The following is a 12609-nucleotide window of genomic DNA, read 5'->3' as shown; positions in this document are numbered from 1 at the left end:
GGGCATGAGGTTACAAGAAATATACTAGATGTTTAGACACATGCAGGGAAGCTACATGTACAAAGGAGTGTTTTAATCCACTGTAGAAAGTATGCTGAGTTCACCTTTGCATGAACAAGTTACTGGAATTCCATGCAACTCGTGCAATTAATGCACACATACCTCTTTAATCACCACATCTCTCTGTAGGTGTCATGCCACTGATGTTTATTTTGTGCCTAGACAGAATCAACAGTGCTTTTCAAAGCAGATAATGTGTAGTATGATGGCATGTTGTTGTGCTGATAAATCAATTAAACACAATGATTTGCTAGAGCAGTTTGAATTGAATATTTAAGTATTTCAATTTGCAGTGCAGATTCTCATTACTATGTAAACCACTTAAAGAGCACCTTGACTCACTCGATACCAAGCATTTTTCAGTGGACACTTGTTGATCCTACTTGAACTGAAGCATTTTTGTGGTACAATTGTTCTTTTCTGTTTATTCATTGTTGCACTGAAAGTTTACTCTGACCTAAAACATCATAACTACTGTTGTCATTGTTAAAAAACATTTTATTTAAAGAGTTTGCATACATAAAAACATAATAATACAAATGCACATAGGCACATATTTAGTATTGAAAAAAAAGGTTGGAAAGGTTTAACGTTTCCAGTTTTGGGAATTCTGACAATTTGTTTTGTGTTTTTTACACTCAAGTTTTCTTAAAGTATTATTTAAAATAACAGTTCACCCAACAATGAAAATTAGCTGAACATTTGTTTCATCATCTCATCAGATTTGGAGAAATGGGTAGCATTACATCACTTGCTCACTAATGGATCCTCTGCAGTGAATGGGTGCCGTCAGAATGAGAGTACAAACAGCTGATAAAAACATCACAATAATCCACACCACTCCAGTCCATCAGTTAACATCTTGTGAAGTGAAAAGATGCACATTTTCCATAAACAAATCCATTTTCGAGGCCTTTTCATTTTAAACTGTCGCTTCTGGACAAAATATCAGTTCATATTTCATAGTGACGCTTCCTCCAGTGAAAAAGTCCTTCTCCTGTTGTTCTCTCACATCAAAATCTACCGATACATTTGTTTAGAACCATTTTGGACTGTTTTGGCTTGTAAACAAAGTGCGCCATCTGTGCATATTTCTCTCCTGATTCAGACGAGATGACTTTTTCATTGAAGAAAGAAATATTATGGATAGAGCAGTTGTATTTTAGCTAGGCCTTTTAGATCCTTAATGACGGATTTATTAAAAACAAACTATTTTTCTTTATGTGGATTACTGTAATGTTTTTAATCAGCTGTTTGGACTCTCATTCTGACGGCACCCATTCACTGCAGAGGATACATTGCTGAGCAAGCGATACATTTCTCCAAATCTGTTTGGATGTACGCCTTGGATATCCTGTGGGTGACTACATTTTCAGCTAATTTAAATTTTCCTTTAAAAAATAATTTTGCATCAAAATCCCAGTTGATTGTCAGCATCAAACTTAGAGCAGCAGTTTCCCCACTATGGGAAAATACAGCAAGTTTTGTTGCAACTCCGCAAAAGCAGCAAAGCAGGTTTTGAGAGATTGGTCCAAAAAACGAATGTTATAATAATAAATAACAATAAGTAATATCATGCTCTGGCTCGCCTAATTAAAGCCATAAGCAAATACTGTATAATCTCCTAGCAGACTAAACTACTAAAGTAGCCAACATGTGTGGTGTTAAGCAGAAAATCAGGCCCGTTTGCGCAGATGCACATAAACCGCGCTACTGATGAGTAAAAGGGGCACACACACCCACGCTAGAATGTAACAGTAGCCGAAATGACCCTTTTCCAGTTCACGAGAATCTTGAAGAATCGCACTCCTTTGAAAGGTGTAGATAAGAACTGCCACAAACGCTGCAAAACCTGGAAGTGTGAATGGAGTGAGAATAAAAAAGTGGCCACAAGGAGCAGCACATATGGTACTGTACAATGAGTGAGATTATGATATAAACTTTCTGTCTACCTCCCTACCTAGATAAAATAATAAGGTAACGCTTTATTTTAAGGTGTCCTTGTTACACAGTAAGTACATGTAGTTAATATTACTCAAATGTATAATTTCACTGTAACAAGCACACCTTAAAATAAAGTGTAAGCAAAAATAAATACAAAATTAGAATTTTATATACCTGCAAATAGCTGGCACAGGCCAGTGAAGTAGAAAAGACCTCCTCTGGACATGGTGAAGAGCTGCCCGAGGAACACCATGAAGGAGATGGAAGAGAGCACCACAGATAAGATCATGAGGGCCTGGACTGACTGCAGCCATTCTGAGAGAGACAATCACACACAAACACCAATAGGTACTTACCTTTAACAAATAGTCATTATAGTTTGATAACACTGCCCTGCGTCATATTTGCTGAAAGAAATCCAATCGTACTAAGTTTAGGTGGTGATTCCAATAGTGCCTGTTTTGTTAGAGCACGTCACATTCTCTCACAAAATAGGATGCGTTTCATATCATTTTTGCTTTTACAACCATTTTTAAGGTGGAGAAGTATTGTATTATTCCTTAATCAGCAGAAAACTGCCTTCAGGAAATGAAGCCCGATTACTAATATTTGCTCAGTTCTAATAAGCAGATTTTCACATGTATGAATCATTCTTAAGACTTTACTTCATGCCAGATACTGATTTACACTTTTTCCACTTCTTTGCAGATTGCAAGCGGAATGATAAATGACCTTATGACATTACGGCTTGTGTTAACCTTAAAGCTGATACATATAAATAATTTTACAAATCTTTTATGGATGTTTTGCACTCAGCATCATCACATTAGGTAATATTTGGCCTTTTTGCAAATTGAAAATGTATCAAATCGGCAGTTTTGTGAACACTCACCAGTTCCCCTGGACTCTGATAATTAAATCCAGTGATTATAATAATCAATTTATATTCATTATTTGGTTTATGAGTGTTATACCCACCGCTGTCTTTGGCAGAAGCACATAACCAGGATTCTGTGACGTTTTCATAGGTGCACTTATACCAGAGATCGGTGTTCTCTATGTCTCCCCAAGTCCACCAGGACTAGAAAAAGATCATAATCATAATAAATAAGAAGAAATAAAATGCAACAAATAAAGAAAATTTGTATAGCTATTTTAGATAAAGAAGCTTCAGGTCAGTACATAAAACAGCAATAAAACACAATAATAGAAGTGTATAATCAAACAAAAGTGTATAAAAAAAACATAGGGGAAAAAATGCAAGTAAAAGTGTTTCAGCTTTACCTGATATATACACTAAAATAATTCAACCTACAATTCTGAATGCATTTTGATAGATAAACATGCATGATCTCTGAACTCAATGCATTTGCTCATTGCTATGAGTAAGATACCTTTCATGGAAGTGGTGTTTGTGCAAGTGCATTACGACTAACCTTCTCCATGGTGGCAATGAAAAGCATGGCCAGGGTGACCAAATGCAGAACGGTCACAAACATCAACAGGAATGCCATTTTGGTGGATCCTGCAGGCAGAATAAAAGGTTCTGGTTGAGAAATTTAATCTCACAGAAAAACTGAGGAATCATTTGGGATTAAAAAGCCTCTGATCTGGCCGACAATAAGGAGCTCTGTGTAAACAGCAGCAGTTTGTGTCTGATCTCCAGATTTGAATGAAACTAAACAGACAGAATGAAACAGATCTCCTGTTTCTATGCATCCCATTCATACTACCGTTCAGAAGTTTGAAATCGGTAAAAAAAAAAAATTTTTTTTTTTTAAAGAAGTCTTTATGGCTGTGTTTATTTGATCAAAAATACAATAAAAACAGAAAATATAATTACAATTTCAAATAACAGTTTTCTATGTGAATATATTTTCAAATGCAATTTATTCCTGTGACGCAAAGCTGAATTTTCAGCATAATTACAGTGTCATCTTTCAGAAATAATGCTGATTTGCTGTTTAATAAACATTTTTTTATTATTATCAATGTTGAAAACAGTTGTGCTGCTTCATATTCTTATGGAAACCGTACTATATTTAGTTCTTTAGATTCTCTGAATCTAAATTCTCTAAATCTTTTGGAAGTGTCTTTACTGTCACTTAACATCCTTGTTGAATAAAATTATTAGTCCAATTATGATTCCAAACTTTTGAATGATACTGTATATGATGTCAAATCTCCAGAAATATTCATGTTAATCAAAATGCTGCCATTTGCTGATAGCGACTTTTCCAGGGAAAAATGTAGGACTTGCGTGTGAACCTTGATTCAAGCACTGTATAATAATACTTCACTGGCATCATACCTATAAATGAGTTTTCACCTCACTGCTAGACGCTTTTCCATCATCACTTTTCCGAGACGCAAAACATGGCTATACCACAAACCTTCCATGACTTTTCCATCCAAAAGATGAACAGAGACTAACAAAACGTCCATTCATAAATCTGGACTGTGTGACAGATCTGGATAGGGAAGGAAGATTGGGAATGACACAAGCAGATCCCAAGATTGCTGTCACGACAGAGCAGTGAAAATAACTCACGGTGCATGCGAGGATCTCTTTCCAAACCAGAGACCAAGAGGCCCTTTGTGGTGGCTGTACGATTACGTATTTAGTCAACATTCCCCAACTCTGGTTTTCATTAAATTGACCCCCACCTCTCCATGTTTACATGCAGGAGCTGCTCGTTATGCCTTCCTGGCACTGACTAGGATAGTTATTTCTCTTTAGTGCCATTCAAGACTTTACCAACATGCTCTTTACACTGTAAACACAGATGAGCTGTAATTACTGCTCATAAAAGTACGTAGATCTTACAGCAGAACGGACTATCACATGAAATTAAGACTTTTTGAACGGTTTTGAGAGAATGATTACATAATCTTCTAGTCTGTTTGGTTGCATCTTATTTGTACTTCTAAGGTTTTTACCGTACAAAACCAACAAACAAGAATATCTCAGAGAACATAGTTTGATTTGTAATAATAATAATAATAATCATTCTTCATTCTTAGGTTCAGCGCTTTTTGGATATTAACTATTTTGTAGGGTTTTTTTTTTTTAAAGGAAATTTTCTTGATGTGACTTTTAGGTTCTGTAGATGAGCATGTTGTTGTAGTCTCATGCATTAATAAGGTAAATGTGAAGACCTTGGCTTCTTTATGCACCAGTGCATCCAGAGCTTTCTGACACTTTTAAAGTTATTCTATAGCACATAAACTATTACTTTAGAAGTGGAAATGCTTTCTGTTGTTGAAGAAGTAATAATCAAGCTTACCTTGTGTAGTCGTATCAACAGATCTCCTTTGGTCTGAAGTGCTGTGTTGTTCCTCTGTGTCTTCAGCTGGTCTCCTCTCCTCCACACACACACTCACTCTCTCCACAGTCTCCTACGTTTGGGGAAAAACAAACGGTCCAGGAAGGAATGCAGGCTTGGTTAGAGGAGGAGTTCCCTTCACAGCTCCAGAAAAACTCTGGGTTAGTTTTACAAACTAAAAATGGGCTTAGTTGTGTGTCCACCCAAACCCAGAAAGAGCCCCGTTACATAATTACACAACAGTCAATGCACTGATGTTCTGATATAGATTCGGCAATAAAACTATTTTGTGTACATGTGTACGTTTACACTTAAATATATTTAAACATTATATATTACATTTAAAAATAAAAACATTTTGTGGACATCCAGAAACAACCTCTTTTGTAAAAACAACATGTAAAAATAAAGAAAATAAAACTCTAAAATACAGAAAATGTTGTGTGAAGGTTAGGGTTGTAGGTTATAGTATTTATAATTATCTCAGTATAACAACTGAAGAAGTCAATGCAATGTACACATTTAGAAAGCCAAGTAAATGTGTGTGTGTGTGTAAATTTTTTTTATTTTTTTATTAATTATTTAAGTTGTTGTTATTTAATTCCACATCCTAAAACCAATACTGTAAAATCAAAAGTCATAACAACCTAAAATAGAACAGTTGAGTCACTGCACTGTAACTGTGACACGTTTTCAGGTTTAAAAAGTGTAGACTGCTCTCTCTGTAATGCTGCTCCTGAGCTTTATTTCCCATTATGAAACATTCGATTTCAGTAAATTGAAGTTACATTGCCAAGATGCATAATCCTTCCAGATTAGTTTTCCCAAAAACTAAATTATTAGGATTAATTTGGCCTTTAGATGTTCTGTAAAGGTCAGATGCCACCGGGGCTTCTTGCCTCAGGGGTCATATCGCCCCAGTGGTGGGGCAAGATAGCCCCCTTTCATAATTTTTATTTTTGTACTATTACAAATAAATCATTATTGCTTCTATTTGATTCCCATAATAGTGTGTTGGGTGATGCATAATGATCCTCTGCATACTAAACTCATGTAAATGTGTTACAGTTTATCAGTATATGGACACTAGATATATATATATATATGCTTTTTAGATTGGCCCATGTTTGTTACGACTGTTATTACTTTTCATAGATTTTTTAGTTTGATAATTATATTGATGCCTTCTGATCATGGATAGTTACGTGCTGTAGTTCAGGTAATTAGACAACTCCTAGCAATCTGGACAATTATTTCCAGTTGGAGGAAACACAGACCACCCAGAGAAACATCAGTTCACACCCATAAATCCCCCATCAAGTATTTTAATCTGATCTGCTCCAAAAATGAACTTTTCCACTTACCAAAATGAACTAATTTTTATCTAGTTCTGTTAATTCAATGTGTGAATAGTATGAGAAAGGGGATCTAAAGTCATTTAATTCAGTATTTTATGTACATGTAGGTCAGGCTATGTGCTTTTATCTTATCTGGGTCATTCTATGAAAAGGATGACTTTTGTGTCCTTCATTAATGTCTTTACCCATGAAAAGCAGAATTGAATTCTTAAGTCTGATGGAATGTTTAAAATCTCAAGAAATTTACTTTAAATTACTTTTTCAAAGTGTAAAAGGTGCCCGTTTGGTGGAATGAATCTTATAGGCTACTTATGCAACCGCGTTTCTTATTACGGGGTTTGTGGGGTTCTTTTGCAAGACGTCCCACACAGACACAACACACTCGGCCTGATGAACGTGAATTCCACGCAAATGCTGAAAAATACTTAAGGCGGTTCATTATAACGTCCGTTTCTAGGCGACCGTGAACGTTCTGAGGTTCCGTTAGAACGCTACAGTTACATGACAGACAGACAGACAGACAGACAGATAGGAAGGAACATGTTGCTGAACTGTTCACTCAAACTGATGGGAATAATATCAGCCAGAACTTCCTGTAGTAACATCTCGGAGATCTCACTCATCTGTGCTTCTGTACTTAACTACCTCCTCGCAGACAGAGCCTCCCTGCTGGAGAAAATACAAAGTCAGGAGGATGTGGATGTGAAGGATCCTGATGTCTATAAGGAGGATTGTAGAGGGAATGTGGTCAAAGTAAGAATCAATTCTCAGGTTGTTTTGTCTTACTACATGTCAAGTCAAATGTATTCATTTAGCCCTTTTCACAATACACAGTTTCAAAGAGCTTTACAGACAATCATTATGTTAATGTTTATATCTTAAAGGGATAGTTCACCCAAAAATGAAAATTCTGTCAAGAATTACTCACCCTCATGTCATTCCAAACCCATAAGACCATGCGTTGTGATACTCTCGTACACACGTCGAAGACTGGCACGGAAGAGAATACATTTTTTAATAAAGTCGTTATTTTTGTTTTCTTTGCACACAACAAATTATTGTAGCTTCATAAAATTATGGTTGAACCACTGATGCCACATGGACTATTTTAATGATGTCCTTACCATCTGTCTGGGCCTTGAACGTCGTAGTTACATTGCTGTCTATGGAGGGTCAGAAAGCTCTCAGATTTCATCAAAATACCTTAATTTATGTTCCAAAGATAAACAAAGGTCTTATGGGTTTGGAACGACATGAGGGTGAGTAATTGGCAGAATTTAAATTTTTGGGTGAACTATCCCTTTGATATGTTTATGCCTTATAATCGCATTTAGCAGATCAGAGCGGAGTGATAAAATAGATTATATTTTGTAAGGATACAAACAATTAAGCAGGCCTAATTCTTGTTTTCTTTTAAGTGCAAAACTTCTGATTAGAAACTTAACATCATCTCTCCACAAGGTGGCACCACCATATGTTCAGAGCCCTTGGAAGAGGCTCCTAGGACTCGGAAAGGCTGCTGTAAACTGAAATTACTGCCTGTATGTTTATGACAATAAAACTGATGCATGTCATTGAAATGCGCAACAAGAAGCAAGAGGCATTAGTATCATGTCTCATTTCAGGTGGATTCCAGCAATCCTGTGTGTTTAATTTACACAAGGGCCACTTTTACTAACCTTTCATTTGTTTTTTGTGAACGTTTCATTTTCCAAGCATGCAAATTGAGGACTTTTTTAACACAGCATGCTCAATGCCTACAAAGCATGCACTGGCTCATGAAACACACAGAATGCCCACTGTTAAATGGTTTCTGTGTTTGTACCAGGTCGCTGACCTGCAGTGCAGTGCCGATGATAAGCTGAAGGGACGAACTTTGCAGGAACTGGAGCGAGATGTAGAAGAAGCGTCTGCTCGACTCGCCATGGCCCACAAAGAGATCCGCAGGCTCACGGATGAGCTGGAGTCGGCTCACCTGACCCAAAAGGCTTATGGTAAATCACTTCACTGGTCTCACACTTGGGACAAGAAGAACAAACTGAGATCAAAATCATGCTTTTGTCTTAGAACCAGAGCTGCAAGAAGCTCAAACGGAAGTTGCCCACCTGCGCCACGAAGTGGAGAAACTGAAATGCTGTGGTATAATTTATTTGCCATTTCTCTTTCTTGTACACCACAGTATAGACAACCTCTCAGCTGAACTCACTTATTGACTTTTTTTTGTTTAGATAATTTTATTTTAGTTCAGTTTATTTTTTTTAATCGATTGACAGCACTAACAAAAAGCCAAATTTAATGTAGCAAATGCATTCTTGTCTTCACAGATCAGAGATTTAGTAACTAAGTTACGAGAGCTCGAGGCACAGGATGTGGAAAGACAATGTGACAAACACCTGAAGCAGGTAAGCAGAGTCATTAGACTCTTCTTTGAATGCTGATTTGGTCACTATAGTTATGCTAATAGCCTTTTTTAGGTGTCTTCTCTGGAAAATGAAGTTTGTCAGCTGAAGGCCGTCCTTCAGGAGGAGCAGCAGAAGACCGGACAGCTGTCCATGACCATGCAGATGGAAACTGACCAGACCAGAGCTTTGGTCCAAGTGAAGAAACCTCTATTCTCTGACCCAGGGTTTCCCAAATTGGGGTTTGAAAAGCTAAATAATTAAATCAAAGGTAAAATGAACAAATAAATGGGGCTGCACAATGAATTAAAATAAAATGGAAATCACAGTATAGCTGAGTGTGGTTATCAAATCAAAGGTTGCAATTTATTTAAATAAGCACTACACATGTGAAGTGTTGATGCAGTGTTTTTCAACATCTCCAAGTGGCTCCCTTCACAGAAAATGCTTCTCACAAACTCTTGGTTCACTTTATTTACTCATTTTCATGATTTCTGTAGACAGAAGCTTCCAAAATGTCTAGATTCTAAATGTTAAAAGAGGGTTTAAATGTTTGATAGTGAAGAATTTAGACATAAATACTAGTAATTTAAGACAAATATTGGTATCGTAGTGTAAAATAATTAAATTTTTATATAAATATTTTGTAATTATTAATTTTTATTTTAGAGCATAACTGTAATTTACAACTGAACTATATTTGTCTTCATTTTTATAGTTAAAACTAATAAAAAATATTATGCAATAGATAATATGCATTAAGACAGCAATATGAGACGTTTCCATATGAGATGAAATGTCATTGTTAAAATTGCCGTACATGACAAAATAATCAATATAATTGTGTGCAGCCCTATTTATGAATAATTAAACAAATATAAATCACAATATACCAAAAAAAAAACATGTTCTGAAAAAAAAAAAAAAAAAGATGTAATTAGTTTCCCTGCATGACATTTGACCATTAAACAACACTGCAAACATGCAAATGTATTGGTAAATTATTGAAATACTAACTTCTCAGGTAGTATTTCAAGTAAATCTTTCACGGGTTTGACTGACAAGAAGTTTGGGAATCCCTGCTCTGACCTAATCAATGACACCGAATACATACCTTCACACTTTCTCATCAGTCACAGAACGCCCAGCTTCAGCAGGACGCAGAAGAGCAGAGGAGGATGTTTGAGGAGCTGCAGGGCATCCAGAACAGAACCAGGGTCTTGGCAATCTTCGTATAGCCTACGCCACCTTTATGTAGAGCAACAATTCTTTTTTTTCAGAACTTCCAGTGACCAGTATGAGAGAGTGAGAGCGATAAAACCAAATTTAACCTACCTGCTCCCCATTCACACCTGAGACCTTGTAACACTAACGAGTCACATGAAAAAAAGTGTATTTCACCGGGGAGAGAAAATGGCTAATTGGGCCCAATTTGGACATTTTCACTTAGGGGTGTACTAACTTTTGTGGCCAGTGGTTTAGACATTAATGGCTGTGTGTTGAGTTATTTTGAGGGGACAGTAAATTTACACTGTTATACAAGCTGTACACTCACTACTTTACATTGTAGCAAAGTGTCATTTCTTCAGTGTTGTCACATGAAAAGATTTAATAAAATATTTACAAAAATGTGAGGGGTGTACTCACTTCTGTGAGATACTGTATTTACACTACCGCTCAAAAGTTCAAGTAGTGTCTTTTTAACATTGATGATAATAACAGTTTCTTTAGCAGCAAATCAGCAAATTAGAATGATTTCCCAAAGATCATGTGACACTGATGACGAGTAATGAATAAATAACATTTTAACACGCATTCAAATACAGTGATTTTAAATTATAATAATATTTCACAATATTTAGATTTTTTTAAAAATGCAGCCTTGGTGAACATAAGAGACTTCTTTCAAAAACATTACAAAATTATTACTCACCCCAAACTTTTGACTGGTACTTTTGTTTTTCCAATCCCAAAACTGCATTTCTTATTTTACTTCCTCAGGATAAATTAGCTTGAAGAAGAGAATATTCAGCTACAGCAGACAACAGCACAAATGTCAGAGCACATTAAGTGCCTGACGCTACTGGCCGAGGTGAACTGCATTGGAAGTATAACCCTTAAACAAGAACATTCATTTAAATCTAATTTGTTAAAAGAGTAAGAATGCTGATGGCTCAGTCTAATGATTTTTGTTCACATTCTGCTGTAGGAAGTCACCGCCGAGAGTCGTGTCATAGAGGGGGAAGATCAAGCTACTCTACCTACATAAATATCTTTTTCTTTTCAGTGTAAATTTTATTATTTTTGTAAACCTAAATATTTCTAAATAAAGGTCTCATCCCATTTTTTTGTCTACATCTAATCTAAAAAAAAAAAAACCTTTCCTTTCCATCATAGGAAAACATAATTGACATAATGACAGTCAATAACAAGTCTGAAAACGCCGTCTTCTAGTCCAGGCGCTTTTGTCTAAGGTTTAAGTCCCCCTTCACCAACACCAAACCAGAAATGTGTTGCTTTTAACACTGGATTCCATTGTAATATGAAGGTATCATTTAGCATTATTAATTATATTAGTAGTTATTTTTAAACAAAAGGTAAAAAGTGAAAACATTCAAGTTACACGTCTCATTTAAGGGAACGGTTCATTTGCTGACAATTTAATCACCCTCAGACCATCCGAGTTTGTTTCTTCATTAGAACAGATTTGGAGAAATGTAGCATTACATCACTTGCTCACCAATGGCTCCTCTGCAGTGAATGGGTGCCGTCAGAATGAGAGTTCAAACAGCTGATAAAAACATCACAGTAATCCACACGAGAAGTGAAAAGCTGTGTTTTTGAAATAAAATAAATCCATTATTAAGGGGTTTTAACTTTTCTACCAAAACAAAAATCCACAACTCTTCCTCCAGTGAAAATGTCCATCTCCTGTTGTTCTGTCACATCAAAATCCACCAACATTTGTTTAGAACTGTTTTTTCTTCTTATAAACAGTGCATATTTATCTCTTGATTCAGACCCAACAATTCGTTCTTATAATTTTTGGAGAAAGCAGTGTTATGGATTATAGATATATTATTTGGAAGCAATGGTTCACAGTTGTAATGATGTATTCGTTTCTTACAAAAACACAGCTTTTCGCTTCACAAGATGCTAATTGTTGGACTGGAGTGCTTGTGGATTATCGTGATGTTTTTCATCAGCTGTTTGGACTCTCTTTCTGACGGCACCCATTCACTGCAGAGGATCCATTAGTGAGCAAGTGATATAATGCTACATTTCTCCAAATCTGTTCTGATGAAGAAACAAACTCTGCTACATCTTGGATGGTCTGAGGGTGAGTAAATCGTAAGCAAATGTTTATTTTTGGGTGAACTATTACATTGAAGTGACATGAAGATCAGATTTCAACATGCAGGTCTCAACATCAATGCATTTACATTATAATAAAAAAAAGGCAAATGCAGTTCTGTGTAAACATATGCATGTATAAACATATAATGAGCACATAGACTGCTA

General features: G+C 36.0%; 1 protein-coding gene across 1 annotated transcript; it reads right to left on the bottom strand.

Moving 5' to 3' along the window:
* Nucleotides 1–541: 541 nt before the first annotated feature.
* Nucleotides 542–5399, bottom strand: LOC306855158 (epithelial membrane protein 3-like). The gene is made up of 6 exons (XM_079393623.1): nucleotides 5292–5399; nucleotides 3441–3529; nucleotides 2983–3085; nucleotides 2179–2319; nucleotides 1358–1912; nucleotides 542–830 (listed from the first exon to the last, which is right to left on the bottom strand). Exons 2-5 carry the CDS (start codon nucleotides 3516–3518, stop codon nucleotides 1737–1739), a joined length of 498 nt encoding a protein of 165 aa, XP_079249749.1. The 5' UTR covers nucleotides 3519–3529; nucleotides 5292–5399; the 3' UTR covers nucleotides 542–830; nucleotides 1358–1736.
* Nucleotides 5400–12609: the final 7210 nt, after the last annotated feature.

This window comes from Barbus barbus (assembly GCF_936440315.1).
Source record: "Barbus barbus genome assembly, chromosome: 35".
NCBI classification, from domain to species: Eukaryota; Metazoa; Chordata; class Actinopteri; order Cypriniformes; family Cyprinidae; genus Barbus; species Barbus barbus.
The sequence above is the reverse complement of the archived record's forward strand: the minus strand, read 5'-3'. Positions and strand labels throughout refer to the sequence as shown.